General features: G+C 39.6%; 3 protein-coding genes and 1 long non-coding RNA gene across 5 annotated transcripts; 3 read left to right on the top strand and 1 right to left on the bottom strand.

The window, feature by feature from the left end:
• Positions 1 to 1,715: 1,715 nt before the first annotated feature.
• On the bottom strand, positions 1,716 to 14,974 carry rbfox1l (RNA binding fox-1 homolog 1, like). Its single transcript, XM_071205907.1, has 12 exons — positions 14,470 to 14,974; positions 9,750 to 9,980; positions 6,434 to 6,601; positions 6,255 to 6,308; positions 6,075 to 6,167; positions 5,818 to 5,887; positions 5,666 to 5,725; positions 5,160 to 5,298; positions 5,042 to 5,081; positions 4,887 to 4,954; positions 2,469 to 2,550; positions 1,716 to 2,254 (listed from the first exon to the last, which is right to left on the bottom strand). Exons 1-12 carry the CDS (start codon positions 14,554 to 14,556, stop codon positions 2,210 to 2,212), a joined length of 1,137 nt encoding a protein of 378 aa, XP_071062008.1. The 5' UTR covers positions 14,557 to 14,974; the 3' UTR covers positions 1,716 to 2,209.
• Positions 14,975 to 15,755: 781 nt separating this feature from the next.
• On the top strand, positions 15,756 to 18,094 carry rps9 (ribosomal protein S9). Of its 2 annotated transcripts, none has more exons than XM_071205906.1 (5): positions 15,756 to 15,835; positions 16,587 to 16,699; positions 16,812 to 16,934; positions 17,103 to 17,289; positions 17,374 to 17,754. In XM_071205906.1, exons 2-5 carry the CDS (start codon positions 16,603 to 16,605, stop codon positions 17,402 to 17,404), a joined length of 438 nt encoding a protein of 145 aa, XP_071062007.1. In that variant the 5' UTR covers positions 15,756 to 15,835; positions 16,587 to 16,602; the 3' UTR covers positions 17,405 to 17,754. The 2 variants fall into 2 exon arrangements, with proteins under 2 accessions (XP_071062007.1, XP_033958324.1); XM_034102433.2 differs by lacking the exon at positions 17,374 to 17,754 and adding an exon at positions 17,834 to 18,094 and having other exon boundaries at positions 15,757 to 15,835.
• A 311-nt stretch (positions 18,095 to 18,405) lies between these two features.
• On the top strand, positions 18,406 to 26,921 carry LOC139435344 (uncharacterized). Its single transcript, XR_011644630.1, has 2 exons — positions 18,406 to 18,502; positions 26,852 to 26,921. It is a non-coding gene; the product is annotated as an uncharacterized lncRNA (long non-coding RNA).
• On the top strand, positions 18,462 to 26,921 carry mboat7 (membrane bound O-acyltransferase domain containing 7). The gene is given in 9 exon segments (XM_071205905.1): positions 18,462 to 18,567; positions 19,656 to 19,735; positions 20,067 to 20,196; positions 21,656 to 21,782; positions 21,867 to 22,032; positions 22,451 to 22,646; positions 23,170 to 23,322; positions 23,454 to 23,630; positions 24,676 to 26,921. Coding segments are annotated over 8 exon segments (1,431 nt in total). The 5' UTR covers positions 18,462 to 18,567; positions 19,656 to 19,659; the 3' UTR covers positions 25,082 to 26,921.
• Positions 26,922 to 27,294: the final 373 nt, after the last annotated feature.

Genomic DNA, 27,294 nt, shown 5'->3' with positions numbered 1-27,294 from the left:
GAGAGAGTAGAGCAGTAACTAAATGTTAATATACATGCAGATGGGCTAAAAACGAAAGAAAGATAATTCAACAAATAGGAAAAGCAGGAGAAATTGTTTTAAAGCATTACTTTTTCTACATATAGTGCCTCGAAGGATGAAAATGTATTAAACCATGACATTTCTGTATTAACCTCCAATGAAAGCCTGATAAAAATGAAGACCCATATAATACCAAAGTTGGGAAAAAATCATATTGTAGAGAGAAAAAGAGGGGGGAGAATGAAACAGAACCTTTACAGCAAGAGACAAATAAACTATAAAGAGCAATATGAAAGAGAAAGGATCTACAGAAGGGCTGCAGCTCAGAATTCTATAAATCAACTCAGAAGACAGAAAGCACTAAGTACGACAAGGAAAAAGCTAAATACAAGAAGGTAAAGCCAGACCTACAGAGGAGCAGAACAATATGCATGCAAAGAGAGAGAAAGTCATAAGCAAAGGTTTGAGTCACTCAGAGCAAAGTTAAAAAGCAGAGATAGAAGATGATTAAAATATAAATCATGATAAAACGAAATCTACTACTAATAAAGAGCAGAGTCAAATCTGTTAATTTAGGTCAGAAAATAGATTAGATAGGAGAAGTTTCATGAGCATATATATATATATATATAGGACAGAAGAAAAAAGAAAGAGTAAGACTAGCAGAAATGTCAGTTACAAGGTAAAAAGCTTTATAATTAGAAAGTAGAAGCAGGAAACAAAGTGCAAGACATAAAAGGAAAGATGCTGCTTTAGGATTTGTGTGTGTTGATCAAGGATCAAGTCTTCTTTGGTATCAGAGCAGCGGAGAAGGACACAGTAAAGAATAAGAGATGGAATAAAAAAAGAATGGAAAATCTTACAAATCAATAAAGGACAGAATAGGAAAAGAGAGAGAAAATATTTTTTATTTAGAGGTAAACATCAAACACAGCAGAAAAGAGTGCAACAGAAACAAAGAGTAGGCCAAGGAGGAACTATCAATACAAACCAAGAAGTCATTCAACAGTTCAGAGGAAAGGACGACAGTAAAGAGTGAAATAAGGATAATTTAGACAAGGGAAAAGAAGGGTACCTGAACTCTAACACTGAGCAGACTGGTCTGAATCATTTAAATGGTTCTAATCTGTGTTTGTGTAATAAAGCCAACAGCAGAACACTGCTTCTTACCGCAGCTCCCAGTTGAACACGAGTATAACTGGGAGAATGTTTAGAAAAACAAACCTTCCCTGGGTGAGTAAAGGAGAAAAGGGGCTCTTTGTGTAGTGAGGTACGGAGCCACAGAAACTAAACTATGTAAAATCAGCATTTACTGGAAGAAAAGTAAAGAGAGAGAAAAAGCTCTGCAGAGTCAAATATCACACACAGAAAGGGATACAGGATTTATAATGAAAGCAGTATTAAAAGCTGAAAATGAATTAGAGGTAGATTGTTAGAAAGACAAGAAAAGCAAAGAAAAGGAAAGTCCAACTAGACCCCAACAAACATTACTTATCTGCTTGTAATAATGAAACCAGTGTCACAGCTGGGTCTGTAACTGAACAATGTAGATGAATTACCTCACTCATATGCTCTCTCACACACACACACACACACACACACACACACACACACACACACACACACACACACACACACACACACACACACACACACACACACACACACACACACACACACACACACACACACACACACACACACACACACACACACACACACACACACACACACACACACACACACACACACACACACACACACACACACACACACACACTGATTTAGTTAATAATTGTCACCATAAATAATAACATTGTACAAACTATGACATGAAACTTGATAAATCTCAGATATTCACAAAATTAACTCACAGTATTTTCACTAACTTCTGCCGTGTTAGCCAACTTTAAATTCAGAAAACAATTATCCTTTAAAGGTTTTAAGCTACTGTCTATATATTAAATAACATCCTCTTCTAGGGGCTAAGTATTCATCGGTAGAAAGGATAGTGAATGGGTGCTACACTATTTACATCTTCAGTCTGTTTAGTCTCTCGAGGAGAGGTTGTGATGACAGCAGGAAGTAAAATTATCTCCACGTTCTCCAAGGATCTCACAATCTGTCCTGCAGCGTCCATGGATCAGCCAATCCCAGAGGCAGAGAGACGTGTGTGTGGGTGTGTGGCTCAGTACGGGGTGAAGCGGTTATATCCTCCTCTGTACAAACTGGCCTGTAAACAGAAGCATTGTGTCAGGTACTGTTAACCGCACGTGTAACACGAGATCTCTCTGCAGAGGCTGTGTGTGTGTGTGTGTGTGTGTGTGTGTGTGTGTGTGTGTGTGTGTGTGTGTGTGTGTGTGTGTGTGTGTGTGTGTGTGTGTGTGTGTGTGTGTGTGTGTGTGTGTGTGTGTGTGTGTGTGTGTGTGTGTGTGTGTTTCACTTACCATTGTACCAACGCCATATGTTGTTGTTGGTCCGACTGAGTGGTGATAGGGGTCCGCAGATGTCGTATAAACACGTCCGTATCTGTTAAAAAACATCAGAAGCAGATGCACATGTCACGATGTAGCCAGGATTTTTTTTAAAAGGCTCCTATTAAACTTCCTTTTTTTATTCATTTATCTCCTCAATGATGGCTTTTATTTACACTGTAAAATATTACCATGATTTCACAATATTTAGCTGTAATATTTTACAATAAATTACTGTTTTACCACTTTACAGTCTTTACCTGTAATGTTCACAATATAACACTGTAATTTAGAATTTCACAGTGAAATCAATACAGGCACAGTTAATTACTGTGAATGTACAGGATCAATGATTACCAGGATTTCACAACATGTTACTGTATTATTTCATCGTAAAATACTGTATTCAGACCATCCTCTGTGATAACACAACAAATTAAGTGATTTTCTTGCTTTTATTGCTTTTGCTTGGCTTTAAATACAAATGTCTTTCTTTGGTGCAGGTTTTACTTAAATTGAAAGGGGCACCGCTGCATGTGCCTTAAAATAAATGAGGCAACATATACATCTATGTAAAATTGAAATTGTTGTCTTGGCTTATTGTTTTCAGGTGCATCCTGGGCATTAATCCTGAGACGGGCTAGAAAGCCAAAAAGAGGCATGGCAATTTAAACCTCCATGTCTGCACATTCTTCAGAAAAATTGTTGACTTTGAGTGGATGTCTGTGTAGACATGTGTTAAGTGCTCCCCTCCTTGTTTTCTGTCTCCCTGGCTCTGCCTCTGCCCAGGTGCACCTGGTCTGCTCCTGGCTCCGCCTCTGCCCAGGTGCACCTGGTCTGCCCCTGGCTCCGCCTCTGCCCAGGTGTTCCAAATTCCACTCAGCCGTGTGTATATATAAAGAGAAGCTGGAGGAGAAGGATGTCTCACCTATCCTAATGCCGGAGACACTGTCCTTAGAATACCTCTTTGCCATATTTTTGCAGATGTGTTTATGTTTAGCCTGGAGGACCTGGGTCCCATTTCGCTTGTGTGAGCAAACGGCTGATTATCAATAAATGCTCGTTACCAAGTACCGGTTATTGTGTGTATTCTTTCATGTTGCGGGTCTCAGCACAAGCCACTACCGCGGATTAGAGGTTGGGGCCGTAACAACATTTCCAAAACACTGTAAAATGTACTTTGCACTTCAATGGAGTAATAAAAAGTTAAAATGGGCATTTTCTTTGTTGATTGAGCTGATTGAATTGTGGTACAATCCCAGTCAAATTTACAATATATTATGGTATTATTTAGATTTGTATATTTACAGTAAATTACTGGCTACTCCTGCAGTACTTTCACAGTACACATTGTAAATTCACAGTAAATTACTGGCTACTCCTGCAGTACTTTCACAGTACACATTGTAAATTCACAGTAAATTACTGGCTACTCCTGCAGTACTTTCACAGTACACATTGTAAATTCACAGTAAATTACTGGCTACTCCTGCAGTACTTTCACAGTACACATTGTAAATTCACAGTAAATTACTGGCTACTCCTGCAGTACTTTCACAGTACACATTGTAAATTCACAGTAAATTACTGGCTACTCCTGCAGTACTTTCACAGTACACATTGTAAATTCACAGTAAATTACTGGCTACTCCTGCAGTACTTTCACAGTACACATTGTAAATTCACAGTAAATTACTGGCTACTCCTGCAGTACTTTCACAGTACACATTGTAAATTACTGGCTACTCCTGCAGTACTTTCACAATAAAAATGTAAAAGTACAGGCCCTTGTTGTTGTAATTAATGTACAACAAAATGATGTAATTCCCCAGTAACATACTGTAATATCACAGTAATTGAAGCTGTGAAGTTACAGTATACAGTTGTACCTTTACAACAATGCATTGTAATATCATGGATGTGAAATTACAATACATTGCTGTGAAGACATTCACAGTAAATTGCTGTGAACCTTACTGTGAAAGTCATGCAACAAGTTGCCAGGTAATTATTGTGAATTCACGGTGGATATTTTTACAGTGTAGTTCTACTTTCATAACAGCCCCTCCACAGTCTTTTGGTGTTTAAATGTTGCCTCTAAATGTTGAAAATAAAGGATAAAATCGGAATTAGCCTTAAAATCGGACATGTGTTTAAGTCCAACATGTGCACTGAATAGGATGTTAGTCCTCCTACATTTCTAGACACAAAATGCATGACCTGACCTCAGTGCCTGTTACTTAACTGGTTGGTTTAAAGGAAACATAAGTAGGTTTTTTTTATTAACTGATATAAGGTTCATGTATACAGTTTTATATAAAATGTTAATGATTTTAAAAAAAAGCTGATTTGCGTTACACAATAGTTTTTTTCGTTGTAAAATCTGCCTACCCGTCACTGTAGGTTGCCGTGGCAGGAGACGCTGATTGAGCCACTCTGTAAGCTGCAGGATAGCCACCCTGCACAGAAGATACAATAAAAATAACATTATTATAGTAACAACACTTTAAAATGACGTTAAGGAGGAAATGTGTGCAGCTACTTACATAGACTTCTGCTCCATACAGTCCATCCTGATACACCATCCTGAAAGAAGTGAAACAACATTAAAAAGCTGAAGACTGAAGTGAGTGAAGAGGCTCTGGCACTCGGACACAGTCTTACCCGGGGTATCCGGGCACGGCAGTGGGCGCGGCGGCAGCAGAGCGGATGGTGCTGAAGACGGCGCGGCCTCGCCCCCCCCGCAGCGCAGAGCCTCGGTACGCCAGCGTGGGAGCAGCCATGGGATAGGGGAAACCGGCCATTACAAAGGGATATAAAATGGTAGAAAACGTGAAAGGTAAATCTTTTGAATATAATGTAAATGTACAGGCGATTATAATTATATTATAATAATAGTTAGGGGTTTGAGAAAATATACTGTAAATAATTTTATATTTTCCTAATAGTTTTGAATTTATATCACAGTGTAGTTTATATGCAAAGATCCTTGCTATGACAGTGGTTCATCTGATGTTATGTTTAAGCCCCCTAACCCAGATAGAAGTGTTGTTATCTGTTTATAGCCATTGACTCTTCCCTCTCAGTGTAACAACATAAACTGAGACAAGTAAGTAGTAAGGGTAAACCACAGCCCTAATAACAGATGAGTGTTACAGAGAGTGTCTTACCTGTATAGAGTTCAGGTGCGTACATCGCCTGCATGACGGGGTTCATCTTCCATCCAGAAGCTACATATAGAGAACATTGGGATAAGTTTCACACAAAACCACTCGGAATCATGCAGAAAGTGAACTTAGCTCAAATGAATGGGGAGTCTTACCTGGAACTTCACTGTTTACAAGCGGCGTCTGGGGCTTCTTGGTTACTACTCTTGCGGTTGCATTATTAACCTGGATAATAAGATCAAATATTCCTTATTGTTCCATAGGGAAATTAGCTTAGGGCAAATTCTGCAACAAACTGAAGCAATCAACTTAAAACAATACGGAGCCAAACAAGGCTAGTGGTACAACAGAGACACCGTGTGAGATAAGATTAATAACTTAATATTCATTCGAAAAATGAATTCTCCCTCACCTCAATCTTCCTCCCCTCCACAATCGTCCCGTTCAGCTTTTCTCTGGCTCGGTCCGCCTCACCTGCACTCTCGAATGTGACGAAGCCAAAGCCCTGCAAGACCACACCGTCACAATGTTAATATTCTGTTTTCTTATTTTAAAATTCTGTTTCAGCTCTTATCATGCCTGTGATGCTCACCTTGGACCCCCTCTCATTGAAGATAATTTCTACATCAAGGATCGTCCCAAATTGCTGGAAATGTCAGAATAAGTATGTAAGTATAATATAATAGATACAGATAACTTTATTTTGTTTAAGGATGTATATAACGATTTATAAAGGCATTGTGAGACTGCGTGACAGTGAGAGATTTCTACCCCGAACATCTGGCGGAGGTCCGGGTCTCTGAAGCGGAACGGGATGTTGGAGACGTGGAGGCGTTTGGGTTGGGCCTTATTGGACCCCTCCTCGTCACTTCCATCTCCTGCCCCGCACTCTGATGACACCGACAGGGGGTCAGAGTTCACAGCGACCAAACCATCCTCCTGCAGTGAGAAAGTATGAAAACAGGAGGAGAAGGAGGAGAGGAAGCGATAGGAGAAGAATAGACAGGAAGGAAGAGGACGTGAAGGAACAAACATGAAACAGAAAGATGGAAAAAGAAAGGGCATGAGTGAGATGAGAGTAGGTGAGAAGAAAAAACGAGGAAAGGGCATCAGTAGGAAAGTAAAGGAAAAGAAAAGGAAGAAAAATCATAAAGTTAATTTGGAGAATACAGTCTGTCACATCTTTCAGAGAATATTGTTTGTGTCAGCATCACAGAGCATTAAGCATCATGTTCATGAAGTGATTCAAACCAAAGTTCAAAGAGCATTCAGCAACCAGTGATCCCTCTCAAGGCAAATGTGAGGAGGCAAGAAAAGGGCTCCATTTTAGTGAGGCGTCTTTAAATACATGCCTGGAGGAGAGTATAAATACCAATGCACTGTACAAAAACAATATGGATTATAAACCTGTCATATAAATCTTCACTCAAGCTGTTTCAAAGTGTTAAATAATGTTTAATGATGAAGCACTCTCACTGAGTGTCCCATATTATTGTAATAACCTGTAATATACATACAAAACTGTAGTAATATTTAACTTAAAGTTGCCCCATGCAGAAAAGTTTACTAATGTGCCAAAACCAAAACATTCATTTTCCCAAAATGCACCACGATGCTATTGTGTGCATGTTTTTATGTTGCTGAATGGTGACCCAGCATCATCAACCATTGCAAGAAAAGAAATGTAAAAAATATGTTTTTTTAAAACAAATGAATAAGTACAAACAAGAAAAGATAGAAAAAATAAATATATATAGTGAGCTTCAGCAGTGAAAGCGAGAGAAGAAATGTTGAAAACATAAAAAAGAACATAACAAAGCAAAGAAAAATACTACAAAATTGTTGATATATAAATTTAAAAAAACAGTCCTTGTGTAAAAGTGAAAATGTCAGTATTAGCATTCTAGCACCACGAGAAAGAGAGTGGAAAAGGCCTCAGTGCAGCAGTGAAGAATAAAATGAAACCAAAGTAAACAAGGCAAAGAAGGTGCGCAAAAAGCTTGAAAAGGAAGAGGGTGAAGGGGGAAGGCAAAGAGTGTAAAACTGTACGTTCCACAAGGGTCAGTCGGGGGTCACGGTGCTGCTTTTCTGCCAGGGGTTAAAGGTCATTTGTCAAGGGGCATCATTAATAAAGTGGGGAGAGACAGAAAAAGGTACACAGACACTTTCACACACTTTCTCTCACACACACACACACACACACACACACACACACACACACACACACACACACACACACACACACACACACACACACACACACACACACACACACACACACACACACACACACACACACACACACACACACACACACAGGCTACATGGGGAGACAGGGATACAGGGAGGGGGAGGGGGAGGGGGGTGGTGGTGTCATTTCACGATGCAGAACTGTGTTTCTGGACCTGAGCGATATTTCAGAGGTGGAAAGGGGGTCATCTGGTCAGCCTCCCCCTTTGACCCCCTCCCTCCATGGCGGCGTCTCAACTTTTCCCCGAAATTCAGCACGGACCCGAGTATGTCAGGGGCTCTAGTAATAAAATATATAGATGGGGCCAAAACATTTATGAGAGGAGGAAGAGAGATCACACTAAAGCCCTCTGAACGTGTCATGGTGGAGGTTGTCAAGCCTGCAGGAAATGTTATTAGTGGATGTCAAAGGTTTACTGCACTGCAAAAGTAATGACACACATTTCTGTCTAAATGGAGCCATACAAATCTATTGTGTTCTAAAAAGTGAAAATCAACCTGTGTTCAAACGTGTTTCCAGAAATGAGTGCCTGTGTTAACTTGTTTACAGAACAACAAAAATGCAAATATCTATACATTATATAGAATCTCCACAACATTACAACAACAAATAAATACCACAATATACTTTTTTAAACAACAATAATTTCACAAAAAAACAACACAAGTCAGCTTTAAAATATTACAAATTATTCATTTGGAAAGCATCAGTTAGCTGAAGGGTCAAGCACAATGTGTAAAAAAGTGTTTTCTCTTTAGAACCAAACTCTTATACACTGCACTCACAATTATGGCATGCTAACATGCCACATTGTAGTTTATCATGTTATCATGGTAGTATTTATAACACATATACACTTGAGGCTGTACTGACTGTTAGAGAGTCAGAGGATCATTACAGTCATTAGGGTTAATCCTCTAGGGACCTTTAATATCAGTATCAGATTTTACAGCAATCCATCAAATAGGTGATAAGATATTTCACTCAAAAGCTAGATTGTTAACCTCACCTGGGACTCATTCATGTCATTTAGTTTCACTGCAATCCAGGGAATAGCTTTTAAGTTATTTATGTATAGACAAATAGTTGGACCAACAAACAGAGGTTCATTCATACAATGCCACCAGCATGTTTAAAAATAGACTATGTAAGTTGCTGCACTACAATTATGAATTCGATTTTAGTACATATTGGGAAGAAGTTTATTTATTAAGGAAATATATTTAAATAATTTCACTGCACTGGAATATTTGTTTACTTAGTTAAAATAAACACACAGTGCCTGTTGAGAAAACTTTTTTACAGTGAGACAAACTGTTGAATTTTCAAAACAAAAATAGACAGAAACATCTTAACTTAACCTAGGACCTATTTCTTTCCTTCTTTTACAATTATATTTCGATTCACACCGAAACATAACACTCCACTGTTGAAACAGTAAAACATTTGAAACCCTCTAAGAAAATCTTTTTATAGAAAGTGTACGTTATGTGATCCTCTAAATACTTAACTGTTCATATCATCACAAAATGTCACAGCCATAATGTTGAAAGGTGATCTGTTTTATTGCCTGCTATATGAGACACTTAGAAGATGGAGAAGTGGGGATTTATTTTCATCAACAAACCCCCACTCAGCTGCCCCCCCTCACTTTGAGTGTGACAGCATTCCCGTACATGGACACAAAAGTGTAAGTGGGGCTCTAAATATAGAAGAAACTCTATCTGTCCATGCTCCCCTGATGGGACATAAGGATGTTCTACCTGAAGCAGCAGGGCTACTTATCACATTAATTTTATTGGGACTGCTTGTCGTGAATTCACAAACTGTTCTTACCGCGTGGCTGGACGTCAGAACCTCGGCCCCCTCGAGCTGGGGCCCCTGGTAGATTCTGAGCTGGGGGTGTTCAGCGTACTCTGAGCCGGGGTGTGCAGAGGTGAATTCAAGAGGCAGTCTGCCCACAGATGTGGGTGGACACTGCCCTGGGGGGGGGTATGAGGGAGGAGGGGCGTAGACCTGGGACAGGTTGGGGTCCTGACCGGGGCCGGCCTCCTGACCGGGGCCTCCCTGCAGGAAGAGAGAGAGAGAGGGATCAGCACCACAATATATTAAATGTCAGAGGTGTAAACAAACAGACCGTCATGCGTCTGTTCTCCGGCTCTCACAGGAATGATCTGTTGTCAGTTTGAATATGACGACACAAACATCAGATAAACACAAAGCCCTCAAAGTATGGAAATCACAAAACAAACATCTAACCTATTAACGTCTGAGAGCTTGTTTGAACCTTTAAATATAAAAAAATAAAAAGCAGATAAAACTGACAGTGATGTAGATTAATTAAGCATTTAATTTATTCATTGCTATCAAGGATGTTAAGAGCATTCCATGGAATATAACAAAAAGTGTTTCTGAAGTGAATTACCTACCCCACCTTTAAGCTACACACAGTGTTCCTTCTCTATCACCTACATTACAGTGATATTAATGCATAGTTACAAAAGAATAAGTAAATGTGAATGATCCTGAAATTGGCAATTCTGCATAGTAAGAACCATTACCACAAGCACATTTTGATTTGAATTGTTATGTAATTTTACTCAATACATTTAGATTGCAGGACTTTTACTTCTAACTGTAAAATATTATTGAGTTGAATGAATAAGCAAAAAAGGCCAAATGTTCCTTGTTCTAGTTTCTCAATAAATGATAAAGGTATATTTAGTGTTAAGGTTTGAAAGAGTGAAACCATGAATCAGAGTCACATCAAAAGAGCAGTACAGCCTGATTTCAATTCAATCACAAAGTAATTCTACATTAAATTCCATTGAGTCAGAAATAGAAAGAGTTCAGCTGAGAAATGTGAATGAAAACAGATTACAGAAACAAAAGTTCACCCTCCTACAGCAATGATCCAAGTGAATAATTCAGGTAAGGAGCTAAAAGCATTGTCTTACCCTGTCAGTGCATTCCTCGCTCTCTGGTGCATTGTCCAACAACTGCTGCATGTTTTAATGTCAGCTAACAACCCGCCTACCGCACCAAAAGCTCTATTCATCCACCAATCACATCAAATGATCGCCAGAACAAAAAGGCACCAGGAGCCCACACCAGCTGTGGTCATCTGCAGCTGTCAATCACCTCATCCCCCACCCACCATCACTTTACACACACACACACACACACACACACACACACACACACACACACACACACACACACACACACACACACACACACCCACCCACACCCACACACCCACACACACACACACACACACACACACACACACACACACACACACACACACACACACACACACACACACACACACAGCACATGGGGTTGACATGGATGTAAATGCTCCTACAGTATATCATGGTAAAGGTCGACTCTAAGAATATCGTGTTTAGGAAGCCAACATGGTATTATTACGGTTCCAACATCACTTTTAAATAATATACACCGCAATACTGCTTAAAAAATAGCTCTTATATTATATAAGATTTGAAGAGAATCATAATAAAAGATATGTAGGACAAAAAGTACATGCAATCCAGTGCTGTACTCGTACACTTTTACATGCAAGATTCAGACAAAAGTGCACACACTATATTAGATTCAGAAAAGGTAAAAGGTGAAAAGCGTTTTCAACTTTTGGAGAAGAATACAATCCTTAAAAATCTAATCCTGGAAATACAAAAAATCATTCAAGTCTTAAATCTCTTAAATGTCCTTACTGTAAATATGAAGCTAGAGGTAATAGCTGGTTAGCTTAGCATAAGGACTGAAAACGAATATATACTGACATAACTTTTATCTTCGTGTTACCTTATATGCAAAGGTTTGTCAGCCAGCTTTAGGACTTTAGGTTTTCCTTTAATGAATAACTCCTTTTACTGACATTTAATAAACTCTTAAATATCTTTACCAGCTGTTGCACTCAAAATAAGAAGATACAGGGACAATGAAAAAGGAATTGGGTAAAGCAGGGTTGAATTTGGACACGCGTAACTCAAGCAAAGTTTTAAAACTACATAAACTAAATGCTATTGTCCTAAACATCTGACCCCTATGATGTTTTCTGTTGTAAATACCAACTTTTGCCATCCAACAGAATAAATAAAGTACCATGAGTTGTTCAGAGTCTCTCTCGGTGGAAACCACAGCCAACAGCTGTCAGACTCTGTCAGGCACAGCTGTGCTTTGAGCTAAGAGTTAACATCAGCATGCTAGCAAAATCACAATGCCATTTAAAATGCAGCTGTTAATCAGGCATGATGTTTACTTTGTTTACCATCTTGGATTAGCCAGATAGCCGGCTAACATTTTCTAATAAGTAAGAAGTTCATGTTGTGATGCTAATGTCAAAGTTAGGGGACTACATATGGCATTATCCTTTGGTTAAAATACATGTCTGTATTCAATTTCACAGAAATCCAACCCGTGAGATATTTAAGTTCTTGTTGCCAATCTGTCTACTCACGGAGAGTTCAGTAAAATAAGGGATTATTTGGTGTTAGGTACACATTCCTGCTGGAACATGTTTCCAAACACGTCAACACTAACATGTGTCTGTTTTGTGTCCCATTTATCTCATGAGACAACCAAACTCTGACTGCCAGGTTTCTCTACTCACAGATACAAAACTGACAGATGAGTGTAGATAACACAATCTGTTAGATATCACTGCAAGTTTATTTCATTTCCCCCCATAGAAAGTAACCACCACTGTGCCAGATTCAGTGTCACAGTGTCAGCAGGCGTGCATACAGACACGGTGTCCCCCCTCTCCTCCTTACAGGCTTTTTCTGTTTAACATGTGTTCTCTTTTCTTCTCGTCTCCCTCCTCAGCTGTCACTTGGGGGTCAGAGGTCAACAGCTATGAGCCAGGTGCATGCTGGGACAGCTGCCACAGGATTTACACACAGACGACACTAAACTGCAGATGTGGCCTTTTAGTGTCGGCCAAGTTACAAATGTTTGTGAACAGGATGTTTATTAAATTAAACTAAAGGTTCCTTTTTCCACACAATCGTTCTCTACGTCCTGCTTTCTGCTAGTTAGGTTTCCATAATATTCAAAGCATTTGTCCAATAATCAGGACATTTATATAGAATAAGGAACTGCTTAAATTATTATAGTATTTGGATAAACCCGTCGTGCCACCCATTCACCTGTCTGCCCAGCCCAAATAATTGTTTTTCTAGTATTCTTCCAATAAAAGCGATAAAGGAGTAGCTACACATATTGTATAACAGACAGTAAAACGTTTAGACTGCTTTGGAAAAGTTAGTATTCCATCCCTCAGGTTTCGAATCTCTCTTTTTTTCTTCTTAGAAGCACCCATCTAAATGTTCTTTTTTTTAAACTAGATGTGATTTATTCTTCTAATAAAGCTAAATAATCCAAATGTTAAAGTCACAACAGGCAGGTTTCACACCATTTTAAGTAGAGTCGAGTGAAGAAAACAAGACAGGTGACAGAATCTCCTCCTGTGATTATCTGCTCAGAAGAGGAGGCTAAAAATACAGCTGGTGTGAAGCACAGAGACAAGGTAGAGAGATACCAGATGTATTGTGGTATTAATGGCATGTCAGGGACGCTTAGACACACACACACACACACACACACACACACACACACACACACACACACACACACACACACACACACACACACACACACACACACACACACACACACACACACTGCTGGCATCACTTCACTGAGACCCGTGGACTAAAGATAACCCCAAATGTGTCCTATCTATTTAACGTATGGGATCTTTTGTAATCAGTGTGCTTCTCCAGCTCCCTTCAGGCCTCATTGATTTGTCATTCCTCTAATCTTTTCTGTGCACAACACGATTAGTCCCTATTGAGCAACACAACACTAACACCAAATTAGATGTAAGATTGGACTTATTTATCAAGGAAATACGGGCCCTTTGGTTTCTTCTGCAGTATTAAATGTTTAACTCCTCACTGGGGATGCTATCTTGATGGTTTGTTGGCAGCACCGACATTCATTTCTAACTTATAACAAAGAAAACAAAGCTCTGAAGTTGTTTTCACAGCTATATATATTTAAAAATATATATTTTTTACATATTTTTACTATCTTCCCTTCATAACTGTTTAACAGGTTTGTATACACTGTCAGGATTGTGCAATGACAATAAAGTGATTATTGAGTGGCAAAAAAACAATTGATCCATCTTTTTAAATGTGAACATTTGTTAGTGTATTTAATTCCTTAGTCCTTTTATAATGCTAACAACATTTTGGTAACATTTTCTGACATTTTAACAACTATATGATAAATCGAGAAAATGATCTGCAAATTAAACAGTCGTGAAAGTAATCACAATTGTTGCAGCCCTTAACTCATTAAAAATGGATTTCAATCATAATATCACATCTAATCTTTTATTTTCCACTTCTGAACCCTGAGTCACCGTAATAAGACTTAACAGAAAGGACATTGAATGAAGACAGACATGACCGAAAATAGGAGATTTTACGATTTAATTAACAAATGAAGGAGGGTTTACCTGAACTAGGCTGGGGTAGCATGTGGTTGCCTGTGGGTAGACAGGAAGTCCATAGGGCTGGAGAATCACAGTGGGCGAGGAGAGCATGGCACAAAAACCAAGCACAAGGAGACAGGGAACAGTGGAAGATACGAAAAAAGGAGCAGGAGAGTTGGGGAAAATACAAAGTTTGATACGCTCACAGGAGAGCAGGAAATCAGACTGGAGAAGAAAATAGAGGAAACAATCCCAACAGGAAAAACAGAAGATCCAAAAGGGCGAGGGGAAAGAAGATTAAGACTCTATTTAACCTCACAGATTATTCGAAGAAGAACAAGGCAAAGAAAGTCCACAAAATGACCGGTGTCCTGTCCAGAAAAGACAGGATATAGGGCTGTGAAAGAGAAAGCAAGTGAGCCTCTGTGTGTCCATCAGTTGATCGTGCAGCCTGACAGACAGAAACACATGCTCAGGGTCCCATTTCAGAGTTTTATAAATAGTCGACCATGTCCTTCTCTCTGAGTTTACCACCTTACCACCCTCACTCTTACACATGTTGTCATGCAAGATCTCCCACCACTTGTTACACACTTTTACAATACAAGCAAATTCAACAGAGGTATAGTGAGAGAGAGACCCCCGAAGACAAAGCAAGTCAATTGACTCCTAGTGGACCCTAAAGTTAGGTTCAGTTTCCGTTCAGTTTGACTTTACAAGTGTTTTGTAGGTTAATACAAGGTCATAACGTACAATTAAATGTATTGAGTGAACAGGTAAGCTCCAAAATGAAAAAAGCACTTGATGCAATAATATTCATTAAAGATGACATGTATATATAATGGAAATATGGTGTAAGATAAGATGGGATGACGTAAATAAGTTATAAAACATGACTGTGTGTAATTTAACAAACAGTTTTATCCAAAATAATTTCACAAATGTTATTAGAAAAAGGGATGAAATAGATAGATAATAAAAAATACTGCTGAAAAAGATAAGTAGTAACAAATAGCAGTCCAGGTTCATTAAAAGCAGTCATGATGATAATGTTTTCAGAATTGAGAAGCCTGGTGGCTGGATGATAACAACTATCTGTAAGTTGTATATGATCCACCGGCTAAAAGTACGTTATACTCATCAGGTGTGTGACTATGATTCATATTTATGATGGGCTTCAAAAATATCTGCCGCTGAGAAACATATTATTTACCTTTAGTTTTCAGATGTGTTTTCCTTGTTTGACCAACAGAGTGCAACAAGACCCATTTTCCTACTTCCGTTCAGGCGCAGAGGTGCATCCTGGGATATGCAGTCTGTGCGTAGGCCCTATAAATAAACTGGAACTTCCTCTAACGTTCTCTTTACTTCGCTGGCCTGAGCGAGACAGGTATGATATGCGGCCTCATGCTTCCACACTTCGCAAACACACAGCATTAGACATTTTAAATACATAACTGGTATTGCATAGTTGTAGGAAATCTAGTTGTATAAGGAAATGTTTTTTTAGATAACCAACTTATGGTTTTTTTAACTGTTTCATTTAAAAGCTTATTCGGCTTATGCTAAGCTAACGCTAGCTTGTCACATTTGACAACGTGGTGCGGTGCATCTGCGGCCTTGTCGTATGTCTTACAATGGCTTGCTTTTAGCGTATTTTCATGGTGTCTTACACACTTATTTGTATAAAGCATTCCTGGCTTAGTAGTGTTTACTTTACATACATTCTACAAACAATACCTGTGTCTCTGAACTTTTGCGACAAATTAGAGCGTAATGCTAATGTGAAACTGTTTTGGGAGTTTAACATCCATATCTCCCACAATAAAATATATTGCACATTTATGAGTTGTTTTTCAACATCAGATTGTATTTAATAAGCTGAAAAGACAGAATTGCAGGATTTTGAAGGCCGCCACAGTCCTAGGTTTATTAATCATAAGAACGTATTGCTGAACTATGTATTTAAAATAACAATGTAGCTGCCATTTTATTTGTACACTGGTGAAATTAAGTTAAATCATTGGGATTATCTAAAGCTGATGTGTGCGTGTATATATTTTATTAGATATATATAAATGTGGAGATAATAATGGCAATTTACTCATGTTAAATACAGTACTAATTGTCTTTTATTGCAGGCATTTATAAGCCGCCATGCCCGTTGCCAGGAGTTGGGTTTGTCGCAAGACTTATGTCACCCCCCGCCGCCCCTTCGAGAAGTCCCGTCTCGACCAGGAGTTGAAACTCATTGGTATGCTGTGATTTTATAATCTCGAGTATAGTTATGAATTAAACCCCATGTTGCCCTCTTAAGAACTACATAATACTGAATTTAACGGTTGACTGTCCCATCTTTTTTCAAGGCGAGTATGGTCTGAGGAACAAGCGTGAGGTGTGGAGGGTCAAGTTCACCCTGGCCAAGATCCGCAAAGCTGCCAGAGAGCTCCTCACTCTTGACGAGAAGGACCCCAAGCGTCTGTTTGAAGGTATGCAAAATTCCATTACATGTTTCAATGTAGTGGCCGATGATTAATTAATCAAATCTCAGACTTTCTGTGGTGTCAAGAATTCCTCGTGAATGAGGCCAATTGTAACTTTACTTAAGTGGCTATTTTTGTCCTTGTTCTGGATTTTAAAATGGCTCCTGTTACCAGGTAATGCTTTGCTCAGACGTCTGGTGAGGATCGGCGTACTCGATGAGGGTAAGATGAAGCTTGATTACATCCTCGGCCTGAAGGTCGAAGATTTCATGGAGAGGAGGCTGCAGACACAGGTCTTCAAGCTTGGACTCGCCAAGAGCATCCACCATGCCCGTGTCCTTATCCGCCAGAGGCATATTCGGTAAGCTACAAGGCTCCTGGGGGAAAATGTCAGATAATGGTACTCAAGTCTTGAGACTCAACTCAATACTTCCTCTTTCTTCAGAGGACCATCAACTTTTAACGCTCTCGGCTGAGATCAGTTAAACTTTTCACAAAGGTCACTTCGGTATCAAAACCGTATACCTTGTCAATAGATATTGCCCAGAGCCAATCCTGCCTCTGAAGGCTTAGGCTGTGCCACTGTGGTGTTGTGGCTGTCTGGTAAGTTACGGGGGATTGCACCTCGGGCAACTGTCATATTTACTGTACACCTTGTGCCGTACGAATTACTCAGGCTGATGATTTAAATCACATTCTCAGATTTTCTGTGGTGTCAAGAATTCCTCGTAAATGAAGCCTGCAGTAAATAAATGGCAATAGCCAATCTAGACATTTAAGATAACTTCATCTGGAATTTGTCATACGGTTGGATTCCTGTCTTTTGTTTAAACTAAAGTGGAATCTATCAAATTGACAATTGTAATGTTTTTTTCTAGAGATTAACTCTTTGTCCATCTCTGCAGTGTGCGAAAGCAGGTGGTGAACATCCCCTCCTTTGTGGTTCGCCTGGACAGCCAGAAGCACATCGACTTCTCCCTGAGGTCTCCATACGGTGGTGGACGCCCAGGCCGCGTCAAGCGAAAGAACGCCAAGAAGGGCCAGGGTGGCACTGGAGGCGCTGACGACGAGGAGGAAGATTAAAAAGGATGTAGTCCAGGAAGTGTGTTCTGATACTGCCTGTTCTGTCAACATTTTGAATAAAACTGTTTGGTCTCACCAGAGAACTGAGTTGTTGCACTTTTCTTTCTAGAATATTGGCCTTATATTTTTTTAAATCGATCTATACTATTGAGTTTTATTCAAAGCCAAATATGCATGGTTAACATAATTTCCCAAACTGGGATCAATAAAACTATTTTATCTAAGTGCACGGATGAAGTAGAAAGGAGGTGTTTTTTTTGTAAAGTTAGTTCTATCTGTTGCAATAGCTACAGATGTGTGTTGTCTCAATTCGGACCGGATTATCCATACACCCCTTCAGGCTAGAATGGTACAGTCCTAAATTGTGTAAAACTTCATGATTAGTCGACGAGTGATGACGACACCGTGTAGGAGGGTACCATTCTAACTAGGGGTGCAAAATGCAGTCGGTGCACGGAAGTAAATGCATTTCGTGTTAGCGGTGTGAATGGGTAGGTGTAACGGGCTCTGCCAGGGACTGGAGTTATTTAAACGTTGCTGATTTAACACTATCAATGTAAGTAAAACCTTCCAACTGACTCTTTCTAGTGAAACGGTCGGTCACTTTTATATACTAACGTTACGCTGAGGGTTTAGTTTGGTCTCGCAATGCTAACGCTAAAGACCCATACAGTAAACACAGACAGGAATACCGCTTGTTGGTGTTTCATCCTCCACATTTAAAACTCATTCCGTGCTGTATACATTTGTATTCTCACGATGTATTAAACGGTGGCTTGCTTTGTTCTCTTCCGTTGATGCTGTTCCACGTTCACTTTCCTGGAACTAACGTTAGCCTTTAGGCAAGGCACTGTTGGGAAGACACACGTGTTTACTTGTTTCCCGTGTAAATTCAACTATGGTTATTTAGGTTGAGTAACTAATCTACAGTTCATGACACTGATCAAAGAATCAGCTGTTTGTCCCATTTTTCTTCTGGGTTTAAGTACCTGAGACTTGGCGACTGTGTACTCAGTCACAAACATATTACTCCCATTGACCCCATAGATATGTTTCCATGTGTTATGAACAGGTTACGTAATGTTGGCACATGGCTGTCCCTTGCATTCAATCTCTTTATGAACGCTTCGATTCGACTTTTCAAAGTAGTGCTACATAATGCTGCAACAATGTGCTTTTGCACATCTTACCGGAAATGACTGTAATTTGGCAAGATATCTGCTTCCTATATTGTGAAACACCCTTATTTTAACATTAGTATTACTGCTTTCATTTAGTTATTTGGATACCTAGTATTAGCAACGTTATCTTCCTGTGTGGACCATATAAGTAAACATTACATTATAGTGAAAAACAAACACGAAATTCCCAAGATAAATGGTTTACCAAAAATAATGTATTTTAGGATAATTAGGATTAAATTAGTCGATTGCAAAAAATATTACCTTCACAATGTAATTGTATGCAATCTAACACTTCCAAATCCGTAAAACACACTAAAGGACTTGATCAATGGTTCTTGGATACAGTCATCAAAAAATAACAAATGACAAGCTGTTCCAATGCAATTTGCTCTGTGTCTTGGAATGGTTTGGATGCATTTATGATTACGTTTAGAGTTGATCAGTGTTGTTGTCCCAGCAGAGAGATGTCTCCCGATGAGCTGGTTTACTTAGGAATCCTCGCTGCCTCCATCCCTGTTGGGTTCCTCTTCCGTTACCTCAGTGAGTATTGTTGGTCAATAGTGTTATTATAACTCATGGTCCTTATTACTGAGTATTTTTAATTCCTAATTAATCTTAAATTGTGTCTTATAAAGGGCTACATTTTGCATTGTGGGACAGGAAGTTATGATTTTCTATTACTCACATACATGGGGTGGACAAAATACAAAAACACTATAATTTTAACATTTTACCAATGAGAAGGGCTGCTCCTCTTCAGCTATAATCCTGCCTACGGTCATATATGTTTTGAAATGTGAATGATGCTGAGAAATGATTTTTTTACCTAGTTCCGGTGTTTGTGTATTTTATAATTGTTGTTTTCCTTCAGGTCCTCCTGTGAAGCAGGGGGCAGCTCTTCTTCTGGGCCTCTCTGTCGCCATCGTCACCTGTCAGATCCACACGCTCCACTCTCTGGTGACGGTGATTGGAACATGGATTATTATAAAGATCAGCTGGCGGTGAGACATGGGCATACATGCTTTACAAACATATTTCACTGACACACACACTATTTTTAAATTGCTTATCTTGCTTTACTTACATCTAAAGATATTCAATTTCTCATTACATATGGCCAAAATAAAGTGGTTAATCCTCACAATGGAAAAACAATAAATAAAATGTTGACCTTTTGGATTGATACCGAACTTAAACATTTACATTTTTTAACAGACATATTAAAAAGCCCTCATACGTTTTTGTTTGCCTACAAAAGTGACAGAGAGACAATATATTTGCTTTTAGATTATGAGGTTAAATATTGATGGGCTTTAAGGCCCTGACACACCAACCCGATTTTGGGAGTCAGAGGCAGTCAGAGGCTGTCGGGCATTCGCGGCGCCGTAGTCAGGTTGGTGTGTCCCGCACCGTCGACCGTGACACGCCTTATTTGGACTGCCAGACCCGATGCATGGCCGATTCAACATGTTGAATCGGCCATGCATCGGGTCTGGCAGTCGGACCAAATAATCACTCTGATTGGCTGTTCAGCTAGCAAATCAGTGCATGAGAAGCGAAGCGGAAGTGAGGGACGTAAACAAACGATTTAAGAAGGCACACACAGACTGCTATTCATTTTCATCTCATCATGGCGATCTGGAATGATGCAAACGAAGACCTGCTCATCACCTTGATCCAGGAGAGGCCAGCTCTGTATGATATTACAGAGAAAATATACTCTTCTTCTTCTGTCTTCCGGTTGTTGCCTCTTTTGAATGACGAATACACACTACCGCCGCCTGCTGGTAAGGAGAGTTATTGCCACTCACGCACTGAAGTCGGTGCGGTGTGTTCCCGTGCGACACATGGCCAAAACGCAGGAGAACACGGCCAGGCAACAGCCGACTTCAGCGTCGGCTAGTCCTCTGGTGACTGCTTGGTGTGTCAGGGCCTTTAGGATCACGACGACCATTGCCAAACCAAAACAGGAAGAGAAGAGTACTTTTATTATAACAAGTAGTTTGCTTGCGATTGCAGTAGATGAGATGCCAGATGGTTGAACAACCAGAGTAACTGTGTAAAGGAAAACATTTATTTTCTCTTGTTTGTAGTTGCTAGGCTCTGAGGAAAACAGACAGTGATCTGATTGTTAATGCCAACTATTATAGAGCTTAGAAACGCCGGTGGGGGAGAAAGTTGTCCAAGCACTTTTACCTACATGATCTCAGATAGAGTAGAGATAGACAGCTTACAGTATATAAATATAAAATGTATTTGTGTACAAATATCATATCTGACAAATAAATGCATTTGCAAACAACTACATACATACATTTAATACCAGTCTAATTGATAAAGGACACATTTCAGCTGTAGTGTACAGTAAATGCTGATGCACACATGGCACACAACAGGACACTTGCCATATAATGCTACTGTGTAGACGTAAAACGTAAACTCTAACAATACATCCACCAGGCATGCCCCAGCATTGAGTCTCGGCTGGAGCTTCCTCTACCTCCTCTTCTTCCGGCTGGTCACTTGGTTCGGTCTTCCAGCACCGACACCTTTCGCCAACGCCATCCAGCTGCTTCTCACTCTGAAGGTAAAGAAGCCCTGTCAGATCCATCAAAACACACAGTGTTGCAGTGTGGGCATCTTTGTTGACTCTTATGTATCTTTTACTCAGATGGTGAGTTTAGCAAACGAGGTGAACAGCTTCCACATGGAGAAGAAGAAGGACGTGAGCTCCTTTGCCAAGTCTCCTGTCATTGGTGGTCTGTCTCAGGTGCCCTCCCTCTACGATATGCTGTCCTATAGCTACTGCTATGCCGGGTATTATGACGGGTAAGTCTGTGGAAACTTGTTACACTCAGAATCTTCTGTTGGAAAGAGGACGTTGTGTCATGTTGAAGTGAACGTTTGTAAACATTATGTTTGTGTGTGAGCTATATTCATGTTGTTCTTATTGCTTTTGCATGAATTGTAACAGTTGTCTCTTTTTGTCTCACCCCCTGCTTCTTGTCCAATATTGTGTGAGTTCATAACGTTATCAGTCTTATTTACAATTTCTTCTGTTTTTTTAAATACCTCTACTTTTTTTTGTTTTCTTACTCCATCTCCTTTCCAACACCACCCTCGCTTCTTTCAAAACACACTTTCCTCCACTGTTCCCTTTTGGTTCTTGCATTATCTATATCATCCATTTTTGTCTATCACTGTCTTCACAACACCACCTTTATTCCTTAATCTCATCCCTCCATTTCCCGAAAGGCCCGTTCTTCCGCTTCCAAACGTACGTTGACTGGCTGCAGCAACCGAGCCCGCAGACCCTGCCCGGCTGGGGGCCGTGCCTGCAGCGCATGAAGCTCGTTCCTCTCTACGGCGCTCTGTTCATCTCCGTCAACTCCGTCTTCCCACTCGCCTACGTTCGCACAGACGAGTTCCTGGATGAGAACTTTTTCTTTAGGTATTATTACAATGCAAATCTGCCCTGATAATGTCTTTTAATAAAAGAAAAAATGTTAGTTTTATGAGTTTTAGGGTTATTATTTAAGCATCGATGCATACTTTCATGGATCTGCAAAAAACACAGTAATTTAAATGCTATTAAAAGTGTGCTTTATAATATTATATTTTATGTAATGTTAAAAGCTAATTTCATTCACTTTCTCAGACTGGAATAACCCAACAAATGCTCAATACTAAGCTAAACATCTATATACTTAAATGTTGTAGGTAATATTTCAGAATATTTCCTAAATTGTCCTGATTGCACAGTGTCTCTACTTGTGTTGCTGGTGTTGGTCAGAGAACTGCAAATACAATGAGACAAAGTAAAGCATAGCTTACTATTCATGGTGAGCTAAAGAAATATATTGTTTGCTTTAAAGATAATAATGGAGGTCCTGGTAGTGTTGAATGTATTTCTTATATTGCGGCTGTTTTTTGGTACTGAGATGAACAATGTACTCTTCTCTCTCTAACACCAGGTATTTCTACATGATAGCAGTGTTCTTCGTGTTCAGGATGCGTTTCTATGCAGCGTGGTGCGGAGCTGAGGCTGGTTTTATCACTGCAGGTCTGGGCTGCTATCCAGAAAAAGCGCTGTCCAAACCTGGAGGAGGACCCACTGTCAACTACAGGTACTTCATCACTGGCCAACAAGTATATCAAAAGAGGATGCATCAATATGTGTGTATGTAGTAAATTGTAATTGCATTGCTGTTAACAATCTTGGTCTGTAAAGAGTTTATTGTTTTTCCCTCTTTGCCAGTCCTGACCCCAGCACTGACGAGACGTATGACTTCAAAACCATCCAGAACATCGACTGCTACAACACGGACTTCTGTGTGAAGGTCCGCCACGGCATGCGTTACTGGAACATGACGGTGCAGTGGTGGCTGCATCACTACATCTACCCCAACGCCCCCTTCAGGGCCTACGCCCTCAGGTAAGGCCTTACGTGTGCAGCAGGTTCTGCTTATATCACAGGCATGAACCCCCAAACCCATTTTGTTTTGGCATTAAAATGCATTTATTTGAATTGTGCAAGGATATAGCTTCTTAAAGGTGGGTACCTGTAAGTTTGAGAAACCGGCTCGAGGTCGCTAGAATTTGAAAATACACAACCGGAGAAAATCTGCCACTTCCTTATAGAGCCCCTCCTCCAACACACACGAACGCGCACATGACCAATGAGGGCACGACATAAGTTTGTGCCCCGATGGAAGGCTGACAGGCAGGTAGGCCATCCAATCCGTATTACGGCTTCCACAGATGAAATTTTTTTATGGAATTTTTGTCAAAGCACTTCAGATATTCATTGCTATCGGGATGTTAAGAGCATTCCATGGAATATAACAAAAAGTGTATCTCGAGCCGGTTTCTGAAACTTACCTACCCCACCTTTAAATGAGAGGTAGTAGCAAGCGTCATCATATTTTAAAACATTTTCTAGTTATTCCCTCATTTCTAACCAGCTTTAATCTTTCATTTATAATCTTTTTGCAGCGATGTCTGTGAAGCTTTCCTATTTTAGACAAACATATTTTATTTCATTTGACTTCTTACGTCAAGTTAAGTAGGGCTGGGAGATATGGTCAAAAATCTTCTGTCCTGATAAGGGTCATTTCATATCTTAATACTGAAATATATTAAAATATAGCATGTTTTCTGGTAAATCAATATTTTATATAAAATAATCACGTGGTAAAGATTGAAAAATTGCAGGCAAAAAATACATGATGTCCAGGCGTATCATTTAAATCTCATTTTATTAGTTATAAGTTCTTCTATATTTATTACCTGGAAGACAGATGACATGAAGTGACTATTTATTGTCTCACCACACACTGAAACTGCCCTCATTACCACAAACAAACCTAAATGTGCCCCGGCATTTTTTTGTTTATCTGAAATCCCTGAAGTGACGGTAGACAGAAACCCTCACAGTCTTTTTGACTCTAACCTCTCCCCTGTTTGTCTGTACCTCTCAGGGCCGGCTGGACCATGTTCATTAGCGCATACTGGCATGGACTTCATGTGGGCTACTATCTCTCCTTCCTCACCATCCCTCTGTGCATCGCAGCCGAGTCGGCCATGGAGTCGTCGGTCCGAGCTAGATTGGGTCCGTCTGGTCAGAACATCTTCGACTGGGTTCACTGGTTCTTGAAGATGAGGTCGTACGACTACATGTGCATGGGCTTCGTGCTGCTCAAGGCCTCTGACACCATCCACTACTGGGCGTCCATCTACTTCAGCATGCACATCATCGCCATCGCCTGTATCATCATCGGCAGGGTTCTGAAGGGAGGGAAAAAGGAAGGAAGGAGAGTTGAAAAAGAGGACAAAAAAGAGGGAGAGAAGACTGAAAATGTAACAACGGGAGAGAAAACAGACTAAATGGAGGTACAAAAAAAACAGGTTGGATATTTTTTGAGACATGACAAAGGGTCACTGTAGGATTTTCCAACATCCATTGCATTCAACACTCATCTTACAAGCAGCAAATCTCAAACAAAAATGTCATAGGAAATGCAGTAGATTAGAAGAGAGTGTGACAGGTTAGAACTGGTCGAATACTTATTATGTACATATAAGTACTGTGAATACTGGGAGAGGAATGTTTGAGCTCAATGAATGTTACTTTTGTAATGTGAGTGGTGATCGGGGTGTGGAAAGTTGATTCACTCCTCATCCGAGCGCCTGTCTGTACAGTAAATGTGCTTTTGTTTCACAATACCATTCAGAGTTTAAGTGAACTGTAATGCTGGTCAAAATAGGGGTTGTTGAAATAGCAAGATGTTGTTTTAAAAACATTCAGTAGGGTGAAGCAAACAATAACCAAACAAGCCTCGTAAGGTCGTATAAATATTTAAAAGAGGAGAGATTAAATGTAATTAAACGTAGTTTCCATAACCAACATAACATTCCAGCAGCACTCAACGTTTATATCGGAGTACAGCATGGAAAGATTTTGATGGGGAAAAAATGACTTGTCTTGTATAAGCTTTCTGATTTATTTATTTTGAGGAAGAAAATAATGGCTTCCTAAATCATCACAATGACAGTTGTTTTATCTCAAAAGAATGATGTTGTTGTGATACAATGTTAAACTTACTGTGCATCCCCTGCTGACTACATTTGTATTGCTGCCTGGTTACTTAAAACTTCTATAAGTGTTTAAGATTTTTGTTTCTAGCATTATAATGTTCATCATTTTATTTCCTGATCCTTGAGAATTTCAAATGTATTTTTCCTCAGTGTTTTTCTGCCTGTAACTGTGAGCATATTAGGAGCATCTGCACGGACATCTCTAAAGTGTCTGCTAATGAGTGCTTGTAAGATAGCAACAGTCCATTCACTGCCAAAATGTCTGTACTGCCATCGTGGACCATTCAGGGTTGGGACCAAACATTTAATACAACACGTTTTCACATAATAACTATTAGCTGCCAACGTAGGTCATGAATAACAGCACAGCTCGGGCTGGGCGATACAGTTGAAATCATCTTCACAGCGATGACTGGAGAGGCATTCGCAGAGTTCGGGCCTCGGGCCAGACCATTTGCAGAACGGGACAAAAAACTGTGTCCACTTTGTGATACAGATCTGCTTCAACATTTAATGGGTTCTTTCTTGGCGCATGCTACGACTAGTTTTCCCCTAATCTTAATGTCAAATCACCGAACCGAAAACAATGTCCCTATTGATATACGGCACCATATGAAAACTGTATGCAAACTATATGTAAAATAGCCCAAGAGCAGAATTGTTCAGAAAGATCAGAATCTATGGTTATATTTTCACAATTCACTGCTGATAAATGAAGATATTGTATTATCGCCCGGCCCTAACCTCGATAAACTGTTGGAAAATATTGAGTTGTTTCACTCACTCCTGTCTCAAACTGTGTGACCACTACTGTGTCTTTGTTTTATATGTGCATGTCTGAAAGCAGAGTAGAAAAACATCTTATCTCCCAATGTCATTTGTTCTCCACATGCTACCTGTAACTGATTTGATTTACAGATGTATTTTGAGTCTTGCCTTTACCCTTTATGTGCCAAAACCTTTTTTTTTTCTTGCACACAGATGATTGTGATTTGTAGTCCTTCTATTGCTCGCTCACCTCCAGAATATTTATTCAAGCCTTTTGTCTCTTTTCTTTAGCCTCACAAACTGCACCTGCTGCTCTGTAATGCTGTAACTTGTGAAATACATATCAGCATTTCCTCGACAATGCTAATGTCTTGCCTTTTCTTTCTTGAACGTCTATGTTATGTGATTATCTGTGAAGTATTTGTCAGTTCATAAGTACCTTGTGTAGAAAAGAGCTTTGATACATCACTTTTTTCACAGCTGTCAGAATGGAAATCATTAACTCTCCGGCATGACGGAAAACACCAACACGCCTCTTAGTTACATCACAACAGTGTCCCAGTGCTTTCTTTGAGCTATGAGGAATTAGCTCAAATATGATTTATAGTATTAACATATACATAAATACAGTTATTATTATGATGTACACTTATTTAGGATATACTTAATTTATTCCCATCACTGCACACAATTAAAATGCATCAAACTAATTCCTGAATTGCACAAAAAAACAC

Source organism: Pseudochaenichthys georgianus, chromosome 16 (genome assembly GCF_902827115.2).
Source record: "Pseudochaenichthys georgianus chromosome 16, fPseGeo1.2, whole genome shotgun sequence".
NCBI lineage: Eukaryota > Metazoa > Chordata > Actinopteri > Perciformes > Channichthyidae > Pseudochaenichthys > Pseudochaenichthys georgianus.
The sequence above is the reverse complement of the archived record's forward strand: the minus strand, read 5'-3'. Positions and strand labels throughout refer to the sequence as shown.